The sequence below is a fragment of the Barbatula barbatula genome (genome assembly GCF_947034865.1).
Source record: "Barbatula barbatula genome assembly, chromosome: 3".
NCBI lineage: Eukaryota > Metazoa > Chordata > Actinopteri > Cypriniformes > Nemacheilidae > Barbatula > Barbatula barbatula.
Window position 1 is genome coordinate 9,754,049 of NC_136764.1, and position 22,519 is coordinate 9,776,567.

The 22,519-nt window shown below is 43.1% G+C and overlaps 3 protein-coding genes across 5 annotated transcripts; all 3 read right to left on the reverse strand.

Moving 5' to 3' along the window:
• Positions 1 to 629: 629 nt before the first annotated feature.
• On the reverse strand, positions 630 to 1,586 carry LOC306891355 (putative G-protein coupled receptor 148; the record flags this gene model as incomplete). Its single annotated transcript, XM_079451542.1, has 1 exon — positions 630 to 1,586. The coding sequence occupies one exon, from the start codon at positions 1,584 to 1,586 to the stop codon at positions 630 to 632; it is 957 nt and encodes a 318-aa protein (XP_079307668.1).
• Positions 1,587 to 2,718: 1,132 nt separating this feature from the next.
• On the reverse strand, positions 2,719 to 13,582 carry mterf4 (mitochondrial transcription termination factor 4). Its single transcript, XM_079452504.1, has 4 exons — positions 13,521 to 13,582; positions 4,358 to 4,733; positions 4,073 to 4,257; positions 2,719 to 3,153 (listed from the first exon to the last, which is right to left on the reverse strand). Exons 1-4 carry the CDS (start codon positions 13,545 to 13,547, stop codon positions 2,794 to 2,796), a joined length of 948 nt encoding a protein of 315 aa, XP_079308630.1. The 5' UTR covers positions 13,548 to 13,582; the 3' UTR covers positions 2,719 to 2,793.
• pask (PAS domain containing serine/threonine kinase) lies at positions 13,568 to 22,217 on the reverse strand. 3 transcript variants are annotated; one of them, XM_079452502.1, is made up of 21 exons: positions 22,152 to 22,217; positions 21,966 to 22,054; positions 21,362 to 21,548; positions 20,877 to 21,088; positions 20,601 to 20,768; positions 20,274 to 20,414; positions 20,013 to 20,147; positions 19,701 to 19,860; positions 18,737 to 18,921; positions 18,558 to 18,657; positions 18,387 to 18,488; positions 18,130 to 18,304; positions 16,976 to 17,898; positions 16,126 to 16,301; positions 15,852 to 16,007; positions 15,487 to 15,612; positions 15,271 to 15,405; positions 14,959 to 15,158; positions 14,658 to 14,791; positions 14,428 to 14,571; positions 13,588 to 14,340 (listed from the first exon to the last, which is right to left on the reverse strand). In XM_079452502.1, exons 3-21 carry the CDS (start codon positions 21,519 to 21,521, stop codon positions 14,150 to 14,152), a joined length of 3,723 nt encoding a protein of 1,240 aa, XP_079308628.1. In that variant the 5' UTR covers positions 21,522 to 21,548; positions 21,966 to 22,054; positions 22,152 to 22,217; the 3' UTR covers positions 13,588 to 14,149. The 3 variants fall into 3 exon arrangements, with proteins under 3 accessions (XP_079308627.1, XP_079308628.1, XP_079308629.1); XM_079452503.1 differs by having other exon boundaries at positions 21,981 to 22,054; positions 22,152 to 22,192; XM_079452501.1 differs by having other exon boundaries at positions 13,568 to 14,340; positions 21,966 to 22,154.
• Positions 22,218 to 22,519: the final 302 nt, after the last annotated feature.

The window sequence follows — 22,519 nt, forward strand, 5'->3', positions numbered from 1 at the left end:
CACAGAAAATTGACATCATACCAGACTGCTAAATTCTTTACTATGTACCAGCTTGTATATTTGCACCAATCATTTATTTGTTATTATCCACAATAATTTTATGAAGAATTGCAGCTTTGTAAAACATTAACCAGGGCAAATGTTAAAAGTCCAGTGTATGAAATTTAACGGCATCTAGCGGTGAGGCTGCGAATTGCAACCAGCCGCTTACTTTCGAAGCACTACCGTGGCTGACACAGGACTAAGATGTCTTTACGCTTTCTGTTCTTTTCGGAAAGGGATAACGTGTTACGAAATGCGCTCTGTAGAGCAGTTTGTCCGTTTAGGGCTACAGTAGAAACAAAATGGCGTCTTCCATGCAAGGGGACCCGCGGTGCATGAAGATAGAAATATCTCATACTAAGATAAAAAAAGTGTCTTTTAACACCTCTGAAGAAATATTTATGTACATTATCTTGCATTTCTATTCATAGATCTGCCAAAAATGACACATTGGACCTTTAATTATACGTTTCTTTTCTCATATTTCAGTCACTTTCTAGGTAGAGCAAGCCTCAGTCAAAACGCATTTCAGCATTCTCCCTCTAGCAGGCATTTTCCAGGGCTGCTTTGCAAGTTCTGCTTGACATCTAGGCCGTGGTGATCTGACTGAGATGTCTCTTCTTCCACAACACCTGCTGAAGAGTCTCGTAAATCTCCCGATACCGTAGGATGTACAGGTAAGGTGTGCAGAAGCGGGGCAGCAACATCAGCACGCTCATGTTCACTAGGTTAATCCACACTGCGGCCTCGCTCACGGTTTCATGTCCCTGTAAAAGAGCCAGCTCAACCCCAAAGACCAGCGCCGGAGTGAAATACATCATGAGCAGCAGAGTGTGAGCCAACAGTGTCATACGTGCCCTGGAGTAGCGATTTCGCCATATCCCAGAAGTCTTAGTGATGACGTAGAGACGGATGTAACAGTACACAATGAGCGCAGTGCACAGGCTGACGGCAATGATGAAGTACAGATGAATGCTGGCCGTCACCTTCTGACTCGAAGAGTGCAGAGCAATCAACACCAAACACAATGGACGTGACTGATGTTGTTCGCTGTTAAACACCTCAAACATCACTAGCAAAGAGACTGGGCACACTGCCGACAGCACCCACAAGGCCATGATTATCTTTCTGGCTCTGCATGGGGGTAGAATCTCGTTGTAACGCAGCGGCCAGCGCACCGCCACGTACGTGTCGACGACCATCAGCGTGACCGTGAGCACGGAACAGCTGTACGTCGTCACGGTGCTTAACATCATGAACTCGCACACAATGTGGGGCATGTCCTTGCCCACCGTGTTGCAGGACACGACTGTGAGGTTGATGGTGAGGAAGAGAACGTCGGCTATGAGCATGTTTGCGAGGAGCAGGTAGCGGGTCTCCTGACGCAGCGAAGGGAAACACAGGATGCAAAGGAACAACACGGGGTTGACCAGCAATGTGACTGTAGTTAGCAGAACAGTGGGGATGAGGAATAGATCCATGTGCCTGCTGCTCATTATGGCGGACCATTGCATCGAGATGTTGACAATGAGAGGTTGACTCATATTTAGGGAGAGGACGAACGATCACTCTTGAAACCAAGTCTTTATACGATGATGCTGGAACAAAGGTGCACCCCAATGGCTTGTTTACCTACATAAACCAATACAATAAAAATGACATTAGAGTATAGTTCACCCAGAATTATAAATTCTTTGATCATTTAATGGATCTCAAGTCATTCCAAACCTGTATGACTAACTTTCTTCTGCAGAACACAAAATGAGATATTTAGAAGACTCTTCTCTTCCATTTTATGTACACAGAACCACTGAGACCTTTCTTAAAATGTCTTCTTTTGTGTTCCAGAGTCACACGGGTTTTAAACGACAAAGGATGAGTAAATAATGAAGGATTTTTCAATTGTGGGTGAACTATCACTTTAACATGGTATGTAAGAGAGCTTAGGATAAGAAGCAAGACAAAGGGCAACTTTAGTCATCTTTCTATCAAGAGTTAAAAAGACAGCTCATCCAATATAATTATAATAGCTTACGTTTTTCTTGTTTACTTTGGAGATACTACCTAATTCAGAAAAGAATTACTGAAAAGTACACTGATCTAAAAAACGTGTGTTTCCCCCCTGAAAGAGCAAGAACTAAATAGAAACATATCGACTAACAATCGATTAAAAGGCAGTTAAAATGACTCTCTTACCTGTCCCACACATCCATTTATGCTGTACCTTATGCTTTCATTCAAGCCTCCATCAGACTAATGTCATCCCAAATCAATACCTCCCGACTTGACTCCTGTTATCAGACAGCAGGCGTTCCACTGATGCGCACAGATCCGTAAATGATCGCAGGGCATTAACGCCCTTCATATGCTCCATGGTTACTCTGCATTTGGTGTAAATTGTGCTGAGCCTCACCATGTCAGCCGCTCAAATAAACTAACACTAACACCATTATTACCTCCATGTAGCTCCCCACTATAATGCACCTCATATCCGGGGTAAAAGCTTATAAAGCTATAAATGAGACGGAGCGTTAAACAAACAAACAATATGCAATGTTGGTATGAGCACCGGACCTCAGGCAAATGTTGTGGTCAACAAGGTTATTAAAAAAGTATGCTGGTGGTTTGAATATGCTGCATTTACATACTCTTGATATCAATAATAAAACAACAAATATGGGTGTTATGCTAATTAAATAGTTCCTTTATTCATTTTAATATGTTATGTAACAACGTGTAGAATGTTTTTTATTATTTGTCCCTCTTGTAGCCAGTCTTCCAGTGTTTTTCATCATAATCATCATCATCACCTAACTCCTGGTCCTCATTGCTGAACTCCTCTTCCTGCTCTCTTTCAATCAGTTTACAGAACACATGGAACTCCTCTGCGTTTGCCAGGGCAAACTGAGTCAGGTAGGTTTCCTCGGAGACGCAGAGGAAGTCTTTGAGCGATGGGTTAAGGATGAGTGTTTGGCCCTTCTTGTCTGGTGTCTGGTACAGTCCTCTCCGCTCGAGGAAACAGTGACGACAACGCAGCTCGGATAGGGTCAGACGGAACATCTTGGCTTTTACCATCTCTGCCTGCCGCACACCCATGCGGAAATATGCATACTGCGGGGGGAAATGCGAGCGTCAGTTTTTAAACTACTACAGAATGCAAACATTCTTTAACTGTATTATTCACAATGACTCAATGTGCAACAGAAAAGGAAAAAAATCAAAGATCAACAACCCAAATGTTATATTCCATAAAACAATATATACCGTTGTAATATTTTTTTCAATTCAAGATTTAGTTAATTGACTTTTTCCAGATAATAATTTTAGTGCCTCTGCTTAAACTTATTTCAGTTTACTGCAGGGCAACATGTAAAATTTTTCCAAATAATATTTAGGCAGATATATATATTTTTTTAAATAACAGAAACATTTAATCATTTTAAGCGAACTATAATAACCTTGCTCTGAACTTTGTAACATAGTGAGTTACTACTATGATAATATATTTTTGGAGTTTACCTTTCGCTATATTGCAATATATATATATATCTTCCTCCATTTAACACCCATTTCAGATGTGGAATTCTCTATTGATTTAAATGATCTGTACTTCATTAGAGAAACGTCTAAAAGGCAGACTGTTAGGAACCACTGCTTAAAAATAACAGTTCACCCATAAAATAAAGCTTAAACATCAAATGTTGTCATTGTTTACTCATCAGTTCATGAGCTCAAGTCAAGACCATGTGAAAAAGTTCACATGACACTGTTCAGTAAATCTTATGGGAGAGCCATACACTAACTTTGTGTGAAAAACATGCCAAAATGTAAGTGTTTCTTGCATTAAAGGGAAAAAAGGAAATCGTTTGGAACTATATGCTCGGTAAAGAATGGCAGACCTTTATTTTATTTAAAGGTTGGACAATGTCAACCATTAAAGGTAACAGAGCATAACTTAAGGTTGACATTGATGTGCCATTATCAAGTTCCCATGTTCTGCAGGCTACACCTGTAACATGTCTTGTCATACCTGAAATTTGTACTCTAACCGGGCCAAATCCTCCTCTAAAACCTCAGGTGAGTCTCTGAGGATGTCTGTGACCTGCTGGGTGGTAAAGTGGCATTTCTCTTTGAGCAATCGAGACACCATGTTGACCCTCTTGATTGGCAGGACCATGACCTTGGGGTAGTGGCTGATCACTCTCTGCAAACTGCCTGTGAACAGGTTGGAAAACTTTCAGTTTGTCTTCCATATGTATCAGATGGAGAGCAAAACTTGTCAATTCAATAAACATAAATCAACATGACACATTACCTTCTACCAATCCCATTTTCCTGAGATTATCGATGCGCTGCTGTATCTCGGCGCCTTTAAGTGAATACACATCTGGACATTTCTGCATTATTTTGAGGATGCTGGCTGGGTTTAGGCCTAAGACTAACAGTGCTGTCATGATCAATGGAAAATGTTTCCCACGGCTCTTCAATGCACCTTCATGCATCTCGTCAGCTTGAGTTTCTGAAAACCCCATTTCACGCAGAGAGCGTACATTTAGCTGTGCCCCGGGCTGTTGTGGGTCCTGACTGGTGTGAGATGATTGATGGTGTTCCAGTCGTGTAGAGCAGAAAGACATATGACCTCTGCTCGCATCCATAGGACCAACACTCCATCTCCACATCCATCTTACTATCTGAGAGCAGAGAGGAGAAAACTAATCCAATTAAGTGTGTAGCAGAATACATAATATAATCTAACTTTTAAGTAACTGATTTAAAGAAGTTATGATTAAAAAAAATGTGATGACTACCATCTAAGACTAGTCTAAGCCAGGGTGAAAGTCATTGAGACAGGATAAAGATTTTTTGGTAGTATAATATGACATAAAAGAGCATAAAACATACTGCTGATATTCATTTTAATTTGTTTGACTTGATTTGTATGTGCAGTATATTTTCAGATGTGCCTATTTATTAATTGATATTGTTAAAGACGTTTAGTAGCTATGACATTTGTATATTAAGACTGTTTCCGCAAGAGAATTAAAAAAAAAAGTTAACTGCGACTTTCTCACGGTTCTGACTTTGTTTTTCGCCCAATTTTCATCGCACATTTCTGAGAAATATGTCCTTATAGCTTATTCTGAAGAAAATAATACTGACTTGATAAAAAAAAGAAGGAAAACTAGTCAGACGTTCTGTGACACAAAGGCGGAGACGGTCGAATCCATTTGCAGATGTTTATTAAGGTTAAGACCAACTGAGAACAAGATAGCTCAAAAGACGTCAAGGGTAATCCAGAATCAAAATCAATCCAGCAATAGACAGAGGCAGGCAGCAAAGGTTCACAAAAACGAGTTCAAAGTCCAGGGTCAAATACACGAGATGAGGACAAAGCACTGCATAACAAGCAATACCAACTGAGACAGCAGTTTGGCAACACAATACTTCACAAAGGGAACAGAACAGAGCAGTCCAGATAAAGGGTAGTTGAGGGTGCACAGGTGAGACTGATGAAACTATAATGAGGTGATCAGGAATGACGCGCACCATGGATAATGGGATATGCAGTCCTAGTATGCAGGAGAGAGGGACCTAATGACACCAGGAGGAGGCGTTGTTGTGCGTTCTGTGACAGAGCCCCCCCCCTGCGAGCGGCTCCGGAAGCGAGGACCAGGCCGACGACGGGGTCTTCCACGGGGTCTTGGAGCAGGTTGGTCTGGGTGGTCCTGGTGGAATGCAGCAGTTAATGTGGGATCCAGTATGTCCTGAGACCTGACCCACGAGCATTCCTCGGGACCGTACCCCTCCCAGTCAATGAAATACTGCAAAACCCCACCGTGACGTCTGGAGCTCAGGATCTCTCGCACCCGGAAAGCCTCCGCGCCGTCCACTTCAATGGGGGGGGTCTGAACCGCAGCGACCTCCTCCCGGTTCCTCTCACTCCTGGGGGTAATGACAGGTCTGAAAAGGGACACATGAAAGGTGGGTGAGATCTTGTACTGGGCAGGGAGTGACAAACGAAAAGAAACAGGAGTTATCTGACGGAGTATTTTGAATGGTCCAATGAAACGAGGAGAGAGCTTCTTGCATGGGAGCTTGAGACGAAGATCTCGAGTGGAAAGCCACACCCATTGACCTGGTCGGTACTTAGGACCCTCACGCCTCCTTCGATTCGCCTGATGCTGATAACGGCGAACGGCGCGCTGTAAGTGGACGTGAGCAGCATCCCAAGTGGCCTCGCTGCGCCGGAGCCAGGCATCTACTGCGGGAAGGTCGGAAGGCTCCCCTGCCCACGGGAAAAGGGGAGGCTGGAAACCTAGAACACATCGAAAGGGAGTTAGACCGGTAGCAGGCTTTATCAAAGAATTTTGGGCATACTCCGCCCAGGCCAGAAAACGACTCCAATCCTGTTGGTTCTGGTGGCAGTAAGTTCTCAGAAAACGAATTAGGTCCTGGTTAAGGCGTTCAACCTGCCCATTGGCCTGGGGATGGTAACCAGAGGTTAAACTGACATTGATGTTTAACTTTGCACACAATTCTCTCCAGACACGGGAGGTAAATTGGGGGCCGCGGTCAGTCACAATGTCCTCGGGCAGGCCAAACAGACGGAAAACCTGATTAAATAAAGCCTCTGCAGTTTGTAAGGCCGTGGGCAGGCCGGTCAGGGGAATGAAACGACAGGACTTGGAGAAACGATCCACCACGGAGAGGATGGTAGTGAATCCTTGAGATGGGGGTAGATCAGTTACAAAATCCACAGCGATGTGAGACCAAGGACGTTGTGGTACTGGCAGGGGTTGCAGCAATCCTGCGGGCTTGAGATGGGAGGATTTCACCGTATTACAGACAGAGCATTGATGCACAAACTTGATAATGTCAGACTGAAGAGAAGCCCACCTAAAGCGGTTTGAGACTAACTGAGTGGTAGCGGCAATACCTGGATGACCCGCGCTAGGAGTGCAGTGAACCCATTGAAGTACACGGTGGCGGAGCTCTGGAGGAACAAAGAGACGATCAGCAGGGCATTCTGGTGGAGTGGGATGTTGACTCTGTAAAGTGGTGATCTCGGAGATGATGTCCCATTGAACGGGAGCCACGATGAGAGCTGTGGGGATAATGGGCTCAGGCTTGGAATCTTTGGCTGGGTCATCGAACTGACGAGAGAGGGCGTCAGCTTTGCCGTTTTGGGAGCCCGGTCTGTAGGTAATCCTGAAATCAAATCTTGAGAAAAACAGTGACCAGCGAGCCTGGCGGGAATTCAAACGTTTGGCTGACCTGATATACTCCAAATTCCTATGATCCGTGAGCACATTAAACGGTTGACGGGTTCCCTCCAGCCAGTGCCTCCACTCCTCGAAGGCGGACTTCATAGCCAGAAGCTCGCGATCACCCACGTCATAATTTCTTTCAGCAGAATTGAGTTTGCGAGAGTAGAACGCACAGGGAAACATCTTAGCTGGCTCACCCTGACGTTGTGATAACACTGCCCCCACACCTGTGCTAGAAGCATCCACCTCTACAATGAATTCCCTCTCTGGATCTGGGTGATGGAGAATAGGAGCAGAAGTAAACCGCTCCTTGAGTTGAGCAAAGGCCTGCGTACAAACCGCTGTCCAACTGAAACCTCTACCTCCCTTTCGAAGCAGAGATGTGAGAGGAGCTGCAATCACACTGAAGTCACGGATAAATCTGCGGTAAAAATTAGAAAAGCCCAGAAAGCGCTGTAGCTCTTTAACTGAGGATGGTTGGGGCCAGTTAATCACAGCTCTGACCTTGTTGTCATCCATAAGGACTCCGTCCGCACTGATGACATAGCCCAGGAAGGAGATGCGTGTCTGATGAAATTCGCATTTGGACAGCTTAGCATAGAGTTGATTTTCAATCAGGCGCCTGAGAACTGCACGAACATCTTGGACATGTTCTTCAAGGGAATCAGAGAAAATTAAAATATCATCAATGTAAACAATAACTTTACGATGCAACATGTCCCGGAAAGTCTCGTTAACAAAAGCCTGGAAAACGGAAGGACTATTGGACAGGCCGAAAGGCATTACCCTATACTCATAGTGCCCGGTTGTAGTCGAAAACGCCGTCTTCCATTCATCTCCACTCCGTATGCGAATCAGGTTGTAAGCGTTTCTTAGATCCAGTTTGGTAAAATGGCGAGCAGTACGGAGCGTCTCCAACGCGGCTGGGACTAGAGGAAGGGGATAGCGATACTTGACTGTTACCTCGTTAAGACCACGATAATCTATGCACGGCCGAAGACCACCGTCCTTCTTCTTGACGAAAAAGAATCCCGCGGAGGCTGAGGATGTGGAGGTAGTAATGAAACCCTTTGCCAGTTGTTCGTCAATGTACGCCTTCATAGCCTCAGTCTCTGGTTGAGACAGCGGGTAAACTCTTCCGCGTGGGATTACAGCCCCAGGTAAAAGCTCAATAGCACAGTCACCAGCGCGATGAGCAGGAAGTTGAGAAGCCTCAGTTTCGCTGAAAGCCAGAGCAAGATCATGATACTCTGAGGGAATTTTCAGAAAATCCACTCCCGTGAGGGAAGTGTTGTGGAGTTCAGTCCCTTGGACAGCTGCCTTGCAATTGATCTGGCAGAATTCGGACCACTGGGAAATTCTCCCCTCAGACCATGAAATTTGGGGATTATGTCTCTCCAGCCATGGAAGTCCTAAAATTACTGGATGCCCGGGTGAATTAATTGTGAAGAACTGGATGGCTTCAGAGTGCTGTTTCCCGAAGTTTAGCGTGAGGGGTTGGGTGATGTACTGAACCTCTCCAGACCCTAAAGGGCGCCCATCCAGAGCTTCAACGGTAACACCGGACTCACATGCGAGGAGAGAAACATGATGAGTTTTGGCAAAAGAAAGATCGATAAAGCTTCCAGCAGCTCCCGAATCAATCAAGGCTTTTATGTTAAAATATTGTCCATTAATTTCTAGAGAACTTTCCACAGAAAACAGTTTAGAAGAGCAATTAGAACTCACCGTAGATGAATTTTTGAGAGCTGGATTAACTGGGCAGGTAGCCCGCATATGTCCTGCTTCTCCACAGTACATACAGAGATGATTGCGACGTCTCCTCTCCCGCTCCGTCGTGGAGAGGCGTGTGTAGCCAATCTGCATGGGTTCCGACTCCGCACTGGGGAGAGTATACTCAAGAGGACTGGATCTGAGAGGTCTGAGTCGGGCACGTAACAAATTGTCCAGGCGGATAGCAAGCTCCATAATTTGACTTAGAGTTTTACCGTCGTCGCGGCATGCCAGCTCTCCTTGAAGGTTCGGGTTAAGTCCCTTGCGATAGATGAGTTTAAGAGGTTCCTCCCTCCATCCCGTCTGGGCAGCCAGGGTACGGAAAGAGAGCGTGTAGTCCGCTGCGGTCGAATTTCCCTGGCGTAACGTGAGCAGTAGTTCACCTGGATCCTTTCCTCCTGCTGAATGCTCAAACACCTCTCTGAATTGAGTCAAGAATTCGTTATAAGATGGGAAAGAGAGCTGACCACCATACCAAAGTGCAGTAGCCCATTCCAGCGCTCGACCAGTGAGTAGGGAACATATAAAGGACACACGGCTTCCATCATTGGAGTAGGACTGTGGCTGCTGGTCAAAATACAAACTGCACTGCAACAGAAATCCCTTACAAGCAGAGGGTGAGCCATCAAATTTTTCGGGAAGAGATAATTTGGGTTGAGAGGAGTTGTTACTCACGGCTGGTGGTGCAGTAGAACTAGAAGGTTGATTCATAGTCGCGTCTGGCTGCGATAGGGATTGAACAGTTCTTGCGAGCTTCTCTGTGAGAGTGGTTAATTTTACCAGCTGTTGCTGATGGGCAGTGAGAATATTAGCTTGATTAGATACCTCAGAGGTCAGTCGACTAAGATCTGCTGGATCCTGAGGTGGTGAAGTATTCTGTGACACAAAGGCGGAGACGGTCGAATCCATTTGCAGATGTTTATTAAGGTTAAGACCAACTGAGAACAAGATAGCTCAAAAGACGTCAAGGGTAATCCAGAATCAAAATCAATCCAGCAATAGACAGAGGCAGGCAGCAAAGGTTCACAAAAACGAGTTCAAAGTCCAGGGTCAAATACACGAGATGAGGACAAAGCACTGCATAACAAGCAATACCAACTGAGACAGCAGTTTGGCAACACAATACTTCACAAAGGGAACAGAACAGAGCAGTCCAGATAAAGGGTAGTTGAGGGTGCACAGGTGAGACTGATGAAACTATAATGAGGTGATCAGGAATGACGCGCACCATGGATAATGGGATATGCAGTCCTAGTATGCAGGAGAGAGGGACCTAATGACACCAGGAGGAGGCGTTGTTGTGCGTTCTGTGACACGTTCACTGTCTCTCAATTATCATCAATATAACCCGCCAACATAAAAGGATAATAATAGCTAATAAAATCATTTGATTATAATCACACAATTTTAGCCATGTGTAAATTTTGTTGTGCAGCACAGTTGGCTACAATTTTACAAACAAATAAATACAAGGAATTACAAGCCATCATATTTCCTTTTGAATTCATTTATAAATATTTAATTGACAATGTTTCGTGTCTTTATTCAATTACCACAGTGTCTGATAAAATCATAAATCCAGAAAAACTCAAACGAAACACTGATATGATTGTGAAATAGCACTACAATATGTCAATCACTTAATTTTCTATCATCATTTACGCACACTCAAGGTGTTCCAAACCAGCATGATGTACACTAAACAAGATATTTTGAACAATATGGGAAATCAAACTGTTTCTGCTCCCCTTTGACTTTTTTGTGTTAAAAGAAAAAGCACAAGAAATATTTTGGTTACCCACATTCTTCAAAATATCTTCTTGTGCTTTTTCTTCTTTTAACGTAAAGTCAATGGGGACCAGAAACAGTTTGATTTCCCATCCATCCATTTTCTTCCGCATATACGGGTCGCGGGGTCAGCAGTCTAAGCAGAGATGCCCAGACATCCCTCACCCTATTAGACACTTCCACTAGCTCTTCCGGGGGGACACCGAGACGTTCCAAGGCCAGCCGGGAGACATAGTCCCTCCAGCAGGGCCGGATTATCCAATGGGCCTTATGGGCACGGGCCCAGGGGCCCATAAGTGTTGGGGGGCCCAATCAAGAGGAAGATTTTTTTTATAACACCAAATATAACCAATGTAATACAAGCTAACATTTTACTAATCTAAAAAGACTGTTCTAATTGGTTAAACGCAAGAACATAACAGCCCACGCAATGGCGAACTATTTTTAAATAATTTAGCGTTTAATCGGTCGTAACGTACTTTGTCGTAGTTCAAAATGAGTGAAAGTGGCTGCCTTTCATAATAGACGGAGTAAATATCCAGCCTCAAACCGTGATGATGGTTTGGGCAGAAAGGTGCGCTCTCTCACTAATGATCTGTTGTGTTGTCAACTCCCAAATGGCGAAAAAGTTTCCCGAGACTGGATCACCTATTCACTATCCACAGGTAATATGTTTTGCTTTGCCTGTATGCTTTTTTCGACAAAAAGAAACCAATTTGTTAGTGGGTTTTCTGACTGGAAACACCCTGAACGTGTGCGTGAACATGAGAAAAGCACAGAGCACTGTAATTGCATGTTAGCACTGCTTCGGCGCTCATCTGTCACTGGGCCTGTAAATTCTAAACTAGTGCAACAAATGGAGGGAGAGAGGCGTTACTGGCGGGACGTGCTCAAACGTGTTGTGGCTGTCATTAAATTTCTGAGTGAAAGAGGGCTTCCTTTCCGTGGTAGTGATGAAGTACTTGGTTCATCACAAAATGGTAACTTTCTTGGCATTCTGGAAGTCATTTCTCAGTTTGACCCTTTCCTCGCTGAGCACATTAACAAGTATGGATCGAAGGGTAGGGGCAGCACATCTTATCTTTCATCCACTATATGTGAGGAATTGATTCAACAAATGGGCAACAAAGTGAAAACTAACACAGCTGCAGAGATACAGCAGGCAAAATATTTTTCTGTAATAGTGGACTCCACTCCTGACCTGTCACATACTGACCAGCTGACATTCATTTTCAGATTTGTGAGTAAAGAGTAAAATAATCGAACGGTTTATTAGCTTTGAACCAATTGAAAGTCACACAGGGGAGAGCCTGGCTGACACTGTGATGGCTATGCTTGATAGTTTAGGCTTAGATATTGCAAACTGTAGAGGCCTAGCATATGACAATGCAAGCGATATGTCAGGGCGTTATAACGGGCTGCAGGCTCACTTGAAGAACAAAAATCCTTTAATACATTACATACCCTGCGCAGCACATTCTCTCAATTTGGTGGGTGTCAACAGTATAGATGGCAGCTGTCAAGCTGCAAGTCAGTTTTTTGACCTCATGCAGTCCCTATATGCCTTTTGTGCAGGTTCCACTCATAGATGGAACAGATTATTTAATAATGCAGACATAAAGGTAGACATGACATTAAAATCATTGTCAGTAACACGTTGGAGTTGTCGTGCAGATGCATCTAAAGCCCTTTGTGCAAATTATTCAAAAATCAGGGATATACTTCAGACAGAGAAAGGGAGCTCTTAAACAGGAGAGGAGGAGAGAGACAGACAGAAAAAGCCCCTGAAGAGGAGAGGAGGAGAGATACAGACAGAGAAACCCCTGAAGAGGAGTGAAGGAGAGATACAGACAGAGAAAGCCATTGAAAGAGACAGACAGACAGACAGAGATAGAGTGAGCCCCTGAAGAGGAGAGATAGACAGAGAGAGAGAGCCCCTGAGGAATAGAGGTAAACTGTGTGTGTGTGTGCTGCTCTAACTGCTTTATTGTTCATTTTTTATCTAATACTTTCATGTTTTAGTCAAACTGACCTATGCTGGCCGCCTGTATCCGGGATCTTGTCAATTCGTTCATAGGTGAGAGTAGGAACAAAGATTGACCGGTACACCCAGAGCTTCTCCTTGATTTCCCATATTGTTCAAAATATCTTGTTTTGTGTACATGAGAAGAAACTAAACCATGACAGTGAAGGATGGAAGAATTTTCATTTGGGGTGAATTAGACTCGTCATCATTTTAATGTTCGTGTTTAAAAGAGCAACATGCCAGTCTTTCTACTGTTGTTTTATTAATGCTTTTAAGATACATTATGAGAAATCACTGTTTGCCGTTTTAATAAGTGGTATTAATGTGACTTCAATTGAAATGCGTTTCTGCTGTATAAAAAGGTCCGAAATGGTGAATATTACAATGCAATAAAGCCCAATGTCATTTAGGAGTACAAATCGTAGTAAGTATAAACTTATATTGCTTTTATTTTAGGGTAACGTTACGGTTTCACACAAATGAAGTTAACGTCTCCGATATTTAGCTTCATATAAGTAAACCATTCAGTGTTTTCGCATTTTTTAATGTAAACCAGTAAACCAACATTCATATACTGGGTATAATATCTAAAGTTACTGGTTTAATTTTAATTTTGTCCTCACCTGACGTCGGCAAGCGTGAGTAACCATCTGTCCTGCGTCAAAATACGCTCCGAGTGAAACAAGACCTCGCACGCAAAGGTTCCGCGAGAACAAACAAGCCAGCGGGGAAATACAGACACAACATTAACTGCAAATATTTTATTGAAGATCATTTCAATCACCGACAGAGGCTTTACAAAGCCTGTGGACGTTTCGAATAAAACTTACCGACAGCCAAAGCAAACGTAATCGCTATCGCTAACAATTTATTCACATGATAAATATAGACATTTAAAAAAATATTAAAACATTCATAATTTAAAAGGGTTAAAAATCAACCTAAAATAAGCCGTTTACACAACTGCTTCGTCAAAGCCTAAAAACAGATTATTTTAAAGCTCAGATGACCCTCATCCAGGTCCAGTGCATCAGTTTTAACAGAACAATTGTTGCTGTCTTCCTTCTGTGAACCATTTCAGCATTACAGCGAGAGATCTTTCTACATAACCCTATGGTTTAAATGTCTAGGTTATATAACATTTGCCAAACAACCTTGATGATTTGCCTTTCCCCAAAACAGAGATGCTGTTTTGTACATGTAGGGACGGCTTTGCATCATGATAGACATGAGAAGGTGAACGGACGGTTCTTTACTCTTCAGTGAGATATTTCAGCAGCTCAGACTGCAGCGCTGCCATCGTTCTCCTCTGCTCCTCGTCTTCTTCATCATCTTCATCCTCTAGAGGCGTGTCCTCAGATGAACTAAGGTTGTTATCAGGGTCCAGGTAAAGGATGTCTGTCTTACGGACACTAGAGTAGGAAACCACGTGCTCAGTGGACTCTAAGGTAATAAAAAGATGGAGGTTAGAACTTCTGTGGGCTTTTGCGCACCTAATTTGTGGGTCATGGTATAAAGTTACTTTCTTACCGTTGCTGGAGGGGAAGACCTCTGCCCATGAGTACTCTGCTAGGTTTACGGTCTGCCGTAACCATGGCGACTCCAAAAGCTCCTCTAGGGTCGTTCTCTGAGAAACCACTGGGTGCAAAAGACCGGCCAAAAGTCCAAACAACTCTAAAACACACACAACCATTAGGCGTCTGGTCATTGAACTAAAGTCAGCCGCTGAAAAACAAGTCAGAATAAGCGGAGCTCCAAACCTGTGGATATCTGGCAGGGAGGGTTAAGTCGTGCATGCAGTGTCTCTTCCACATTACAAAATGGATTTTCACTGAAAAGTAGTGTGTATAAGAGCACTCCCAAAGACCACATCTCCAGCTCTGGACCTTCATACCTATACAAAAGGAAAAACATCAGAACAAACCTCAAAATAAAATACAGAGATTATACCCGCATAACATTTATTTTAAGGCAACACTTTAAAGCATCTTTGTGGATCTTGCCAAACAGAACTGCATACACAACACCCTAAAGACTTTGGTCTTAAGCTTCAATACATACGGGTTTCCTTGAAGCACTTCGGGTGAGCAGTACTCCAGAGTACCGCAAAAGGTGTAGAATAGTTGTCCACGTTCGAGCACGGCAGCTGAGCCAAAGTCAATCAGCTGGATACGAAACTGAGAGTTTATGATGATGTTTTCATCCTTTATGTCCCTGTGAAGCACTCTTTTCCCCCGCAGGTAATTCACTGCGTCTACCAGCTGTGTACAAATACAGATTAAGACAGAAATATTGAACCGGCTATTAAACTGTTAAAAAAACATTATCATCTTCTCTGAAAAAAAAGAAATCAAATTAACATCTCTTTGCCACCTGTCTGAAAATGTAACTTGCAAGAGCCTCATCCAGTCTGGGCTGCATGTCAATAAACTCGAACAGATCGAGCCCGTCCCCATGTTTCTCCATGACCATTTGGAAGAACCCCTCATTTTCGAAGACCTCAAGCACCTGCAGGAACAAACCGACAAAACTGATGACGTCGACTGTTATAATGACAGGACATACCTCTGAACAGATTTCTGTAAGTACCTTCACGATGTTGGGATGTTGCAGACGAGCCAGTATAGCCACTTCTTGACTGACCTGACCCAGATCAGGATCATCGACCCAGCATTCATTCACCACCGCACTTTTTCGGATGAACTTCACAACAACCTGAAAGAGATTATAATAAATGTATTTATCCAAAGCAAGTTGCCGTGCATGTACGGTACACATTTTTCATCTTCCCTGGCGTTCAAATGCTATAGCAGTGCTATACATTAACACTCGAGCGAGCGAAACCAAATTGTGTAGAGATTTTGCTCTACATGATCTACAAAAGGCTAGATACACATGTTTTTATGTTATTAAGATGAAAATAACTGGAAGAATATAACTGTAAAGTCACTGACTTCATGTTCGTCTTTCCGTCTTGAAGCAAGCCAGACAAAACCAAATGCTCCTTTTCCGATGGAGCGCAGTGGGCGATAGTCTTCCTCAAACTGCCCCTCGCATGCTCTGGACTGCTCCAGGTCCACAGAAGAGCGCAAGGCATCCGACCGGATTGTCTGTATAAAAACAATCCATACCATATTTAAGACCGAATCAAATTCAACTACTAACATCAACCTTCAAAATTGTCATGTGAACACTCAGCTAAGAGATCATTCACACATTTCTCCTCACCTCAGCAAAGCTATATACAGAGGTCTCCTGTTCTGTCGCCCTTGTTCTTACTGTGGGAGACATTGTGCTCTGTAGTTCCTCCTGGTGGTGGAGCAAAAGATGGCTCCCACTCAGCCACAGACAGACAAGAGAACCACCACTGAACATGGATCCCTGATACACATCACATAGTACCTCTACATACAGAGAGAAAGGATCATTGTGTTTGCTATGTACTACATTTTTCCAGAAAGTAAGAGGCACATGTGAAAAAATAAGCAATGATGTAACTCTAATCAGCAATGTCAATCTGTCACGTTAGTGGACAAAGTGGTTAGTAAACAGATGCCAAATTCAAATCAAGGTTGTGATAAGTGTTGACAGAGCTAACATATAAAAAAAATTGGATGATTTCGCATAGGTATGCACAATAGTATAGTATAATGCAATATGTGATAACTTGCTACTAGACAATGAATGGCATATGATAATGTAAAATTGCACTGTTTTATATTTATGTATTTAAATAACTCAGTAATTGCAGACCATTACAAAATGAACATTTGCCATATTTTGATGTATTGTGAAGCCCCCAGTATTTAATAACTAGCAGACAACACATTATTCCGCATCAAGTTTCTTAGTATCGTAGTATATAAGCCTGCAAAAAAGCAGAACCATTACTTTAACTTTTTTCTAAATGAATGTGGTATGTTTGGTAGCTATACAATTGTAAGCATTATTCTAAGAAGTAGGGGGCCAGTTAAGAACACCTTATCACCTTAGCTGACAGTCACTGTGGACATTGTGCGGTCAGACACACAGATAGTATATCTGAAACAGAAGAGCTAGAGCGACACAGCTGACATACCGATTGGCGTTCCGTCTCTGTGGTAGCAGGTGACATGAAACCTCCCCTCTGGAATGAGAGAGTTTGCCTGAGCCTTTTTAGGAGTGGAGGTGGCAGGAGCATCTCTTAGCAAGAGCATTCCACCACTCCTTTGATCCAGAACACGTCCTTTGAAATGTGCTGATGAGGAATTCCAAGGGTCCAGAAGTTGTTTTGGTGTTGGTTGTTCCAGAGCATTCCGTTGAGGGCTTGCATGCTCTGTTTGTTCTATTAATAATGAGACATTTATTTGTGTTGCCTCTTCCTCCGGGTAGACTTGTTTTTCAACCTCAGTGTCCAACTCCACAATGAAAGGCGAAGGGGTGCGCAGAAGTTCAGCAGTATCACATGAAGTCAACGACAGATCTACAGGGCCATTTGGGATCTCAATGCTCTCATTCAGGTTCATCTCTGACAAGGCATGAACAATTTCATCTCCATTTGTGTTTAAGTCCAGGAAGTAGCTCCCAGATTCTGTCAGCTGACGTCCCTGCTGAGACTCATCAAGCTTTTCTGGACCAGAACCTCCCACTAACTTCTCACAAAACCCAGATGATGACCCACTGCCCAGGGAGATCACCTCAAAGCTGGAGTCCTGGAGCTGATCCTGCTCGGAGCACTGACAAGACTGTTTATGTGGTTCAGGAGGACTTCCACAAGACTTTGGAACGATCATACAGTCCGGGTTTAGCTGCTCCTGCTTCAGAGGTGCCTTGGAAGCATCTTGCCCAGAGATGAGCTGCCCTGGTGGACCACGAGAAGTGTAAAGGATATTGTGAACCTCCAGGGACTCCACCATAGCAAAGGTCTGTAGCAGAGCGGTGGTGGAGTTTGCAGAATCTGACTCGGACAACTGTGCAGTCATGTCTACAATCTCTTCACAAAGTTCTGTAGTGTCATTCAACCTGAAATCAGCAGAAAAAATTATGAACAAACACCCAAAGGGCTTTGCAAGACACATTAAGCATATCAAGTCATTTGGATTTATGATATCGGTTGGTTTGTTCCCCGGACACAGAACCTATGATCTTTGCATTAGGCTCTGACAGTTAAGATAAAGATCATATAACAAAAACACAGTTAAACTGAATATGCCTAAAAGAGCAGACTGTCTGCAAATAAATGTTGTATCTGACCCATTCAGTGGAGTGGACGTGACGGCGGGTGAGGTCATGGTTGATGGGATGCTGCCTGCCTTCTCTAGTTTAGCGCTAGTCCCCGTAAATATCTTCTTTCCTTTCCCGAGACCCGCTCTCCTCTGCAAAGCCAGATGTACCATCACGCTGTCCCCAGCAAGCACGGTGTTTGGATCTACACAGCCAGAGATATCCCACTATGTCTTATCACATTTGTTTATTTGCTCAGCATAACAGCAGCAGTTAACATAACTCACTACACGTCTCCTGTTGATCATCTCTTGTTGTGTAAACATCAGTAGAGAGTGTTAGAACATCAGCAGGTTGATAGTTAGCACTAAGAGAACATCTACGAGGATCTAAAAGAAAGTGGGGATGTCATCACAATGTCTAACTAAATAAATGTGTATGTTCTGAAGTCTTTATACCTGTGGGGCTGAATGTGTCAGGTAGAGGTGATGTGGGATGGTTGCTTTGATTCCCGGCACGAACTCGCTCGTAAAATGCTGGTATCAGGTATGTGATGTTCTGCACATCCAGGTACAAAGTTATAAAGTTCCTACAGACAATGGATGCCAAGTAATTGGGAATTTTCCAGCAACTGTACCTTCCCGAGCAGCTGACTGCTGTTGTATCCGAGGAGCAGGAAGCTGAAGATGTTGTTGACACTGTGAATGGTGCCATTGGGCCGGAGTGTCACAAAACAGCTACCAGGAACAAATACACACACCGACCCAGAGTACAACACACCTGAGCTGGGGGACAAGATTTGACCAGCAACTGATTTGTCACCTGCAGGACAATAAGAGGGTCGGTGCTCTGTATTGCTCATAACGGTAGCAATTAAAGAAGCAAATTCAATTCACGCCGATTAAAATCAAGAAACAAAACAAAAGATTATAGATTCAAAACCACAATAAATCCTAGCTTCATCCACAGTGGCTTCTTCAGAGGATGTAGTGGATTAAAGCAATGCATAAAACCCCGCAGGAAGAGCTCAAAATCGGATTCACGGTTATGAATTTTGGACCACAGTAATGAAATGTGATTCCCGGTAATTAAGTCTGATCTGCTATAATGAAGTTTGAAAGAGAATGTCATTACATTTTCAGCTTCTTCAGCAGTCTACGTTTTTAATCCAAACTGTAAATGTCCCGATGAGTCACTTGCCTTATTGAAATACACATTTTATATGGAAAACAATACTTTATGTGTGACGTTCAACAATTCTTGATGTTTATTACGTAATGAATTATTACATGTCAAAGAAAATTATATCAAGCGGATTTAAACTTGAAATTCTAATTTTACAATTTTGGTGCAAAGATTTCATTAGGTAAAGAAAACATGTTATATGAAAAATATACTTTTAAAATATTAAAGATTGACACATAATAAACGTTGCTCAATATAACAAGCATTTTTAATTTAAGGTTAGGCAAGTGAAATGCAGAACTGAAAATTCTAAATAAGTTTTTTACCACTTCAAGTAAAATGTTGCATTCACAAGCACCACCACCTGTCTAAAAAAATGATCCTGCAACAAAAGGGTAAAGGAAGTGAAGACTGACCTGACGGTGTCCGACTGAGTCGTCGGGAGCTGCTAAGCAAGATGTCCGAATGTTCAGGATGGGTTGATCTTCCACAGGATACAGCGGCCTGCAGTCGGACACATGCAGGCACTGACAGACCAGACCTGTCCTGAAAACACAACCTCTGTACACGCAACACCTGCAATAAAGAAACAATAGTGTTATACTAGCATACTGCAGGTATGGCATCACAGATCACAAAAAAGTATGCGTTTTTTTTACGAATGTGCTCATTTAATGATCTAGCTACATGAATGGGCAATGTTGCCCTATGTTTTGATAGCACCTAACCTTAGGAGTTGTCCTGCAGTGAAATGGGATCTGTAGTGATGGCATAAGAGCCATGATTGACAGGCCTGTCATTTCCTCAGCACTGTGGTAACCATGGAGTTGGGCAAAAGTGGGATCACAACTGACGATTCCACCCTGAAGAAACAGACGATATCACTTTTTTGGGCCATTTGGCAGCAGTTGTACTACAACATTTCTATTATTCAGGTATACGCTGAATAACAGGCCAAAATAAAGTATGAGTAACGAAATAAACCTCACATTTTGAGTGAAAGTCACGTGTGCCGTGATCCTCTCTACTCTTTCCATGAGAAGCTCAACAACCTGCTGCCGCTGCTGCTCAGGCATCTGAACACACACAGAAACAGGAAATTCTGCACCTGCCAAACTCGCTGCAGTCACCTGACGGAGAGAATGAGACGGAGCCATGCTTTCATTAATGAATGTTTCCTCCAGCACAGGAAAGCCAGAGATGAGAGCGATAGATATAAATGCCACAGTAGGGATGAAATTAAATATTCAAGGGGTTAGTGACAGTCAAGTGAGTTGTTGTTTTAATTTTCCTTAAGATAAGGCTGTGTTTCATACCACTTTCGCAGAAACAGTAATAAGGTTCCCAGTGGAATCCAAAGTATCCTCCTTCAAGATTTCCTGAAGCATCTGATTGGCTCTGATGAGCGAGGTCAGCTTCCGTCCTATCAATTCGCTATATGCACACTCAAACAGCTTGCAAGCATAATCGTTGGCATCCACAACCTTGCAGAGTGATGAAAAAATTCAAAGGATATCATTTGCAAATGCGAACATTTTGTGTAGTTTTATGAATCAAAGAACAGGTGAAACATCAACAAAGTCTTCTGATACCTGTGCTGTGGTTCGGCTAATGGACAGGATGGCTGTGCTGGGATTCAGAGCTGTGCCGCTCTTCTCTGTAGCACTGCAGATGAGCTGTCTGAGCAGAGAGCTCTCAAACACCGGGGACTCCTGAGCTGATGGCGAAGATGTCGGATGAGAGCCATGCAGATCCGAAATCTGAAGATTCCTCATTGCCACCGATGAGCCAACATAAAAATCACCTGCAAGAAAATAAACAAGTCAACATGTTTTCAACACATACTGTCACAAAGACACAGCCTTTGTAACCTTACATTGTCAGTAACTACACATTAAAAATGCTGGGTTCTTTTTATGAACGGTTGGGTTAACTTAACCCGAAAACCATGTGTTGAAACAACCCAGCCTAGGTTAAGCATTGGGTCTGTCCATTTTTGACCCAACACGCATTAAAAATCAGCATTCATTATCTTATAGTTTTTAAAACAGTTTCAGTGTCTGCTCACACTGCCCACCTGTTGCATCCACAGCGTTCAAAGCGCAGTTGCTTGCGGAGGGGAAAGACTGATTCATGCAGAAGGAATCATTCTTCATCAGACTGCTTATACAGTCATCATCAGCAACACACAAACCGTCACCCCTGGGGCTGCTCCTCCGTCTGTGCGTCAGCCACATCGCTGCATGCACCGTACAAACGCCTTGCTGTAAAAACAACAGAAACAGAGCAGAAATTCTAATGGATTGTATCATGGAAATTGTACTGGTTTTATTGGTAACTGTAATCGTCTTTGCTGGTAATGATGGGTTCTACTGATGCACGGGAACAAGCAGAACACCATTAAATCCTCATGCAAGAAAACCCCAAAACACTCTACATAAAGGCTTTTTGTTATGGTGTTAAGGGTAGTTGGCTTCAGAAATGAATTTGTTATGAAAACCATTAGTTTGTATTGGTGTCCTATCAGGGTGAATGTGGAAAACAATATCGAGATTTAAACACCGACCGTTTTCGAAAGAAAAATCGAGAGAAAAAATTCACAAAACCCCGAACGTGTAATACACAGCACGGTTATAAAACGTATCGCGGTTTGATACGCGATTTTAAGCAGCGTCACTCACCCAACACAGACTTGCCTTCAGTTTACTTCCTGCTGCCTTGGCGACGGAGGGTGATTTCTTCTTTGTCCCAAAATACCCAAATTCAGCAACTTAAACGAACAAATTTACACGAAAACTTTCAAAATCAGTCATTTCGATTCAGCATGATCGTAAACACGTCGTTTGGAGCGCTTGCGTCAAACATACCATGGCCTGTTTGGCGCGTGTGGAATCGAAATGAGGCGACGAGAGGCTACGAGCCAATGAAAAACCATCATTTTGAAACTTGACGGTGAGTTTATCCAATGGGAAACGTAAGTAGGCGGAGCTCGCTTCATTAAGGGTTAGCCCTGCAGTTTCTATGGAGACGTATGATTGTGTTATTCAGCGTTTTCTCCCTATGGTTTTTCCATATGACCCAGTTTGCTTCATCAGTTCGTGCTAGTTTTTTTTTAATCTAATTTAGTGTTTCTTTTTAACTTTATTTGTTGTATTATACTGCTGTAGATGTGACAACCAAACCGTTTAAACTGGCAGACATTTTGCAGGTTATTAAAGCAATTTCATTCTAGTTG

What these genes read in the sequence shown, in the direction of transcription:
- mterf4 (XM_079452504.1), bottom strand. Translation starts at nt 13,547, where the DNA reads ATGGTTACTCACGCTTGCCGACGTCAG. An exon ending in CTCACGCTTGCCGACGTCAG is followed by an intron (nt 4,734 to 13,520) that starts GTGAGGACAAAA and finishes CTCTGCTCTCAG; the next exon opens with ATAGTAAGATGGATGTGGAG. An exon ending in GGTTAGAGTACAAATTTCAG is followed by an intron (nt 3,154 to 4,072) that starts GTATGACAAGAC and finishes TTCCCCCCGCAG; the next exon opens with TATGCATATTTCCGCATGGG.
- pask (XM_079452501.1), bottom strand. Translation starts at nt 21,521, where the DNA reads ATGTGGCTGACGCACAGACGGAGGAGCAGCCCCAGGGGTGACGGTTTG. An exon ending in CAAGTTACATTTTCAGACAG is followed by an intron (nt 15,159 to 15,270) that starts GTGGCAAAGAGA and finishes ATTTGTACACAG; the next exon opens with CTGGTAGACGCAGTGAATTA. An exon ending in TCCCTGCCAGATATCCACAG is followed by an intron (nt 14,572 to 14,657) that starts GTTTGGAGCTCC and finishes TGTGTGTTTTAG; the next exon opens with AGTTGTTTGGACTTTTGGCC.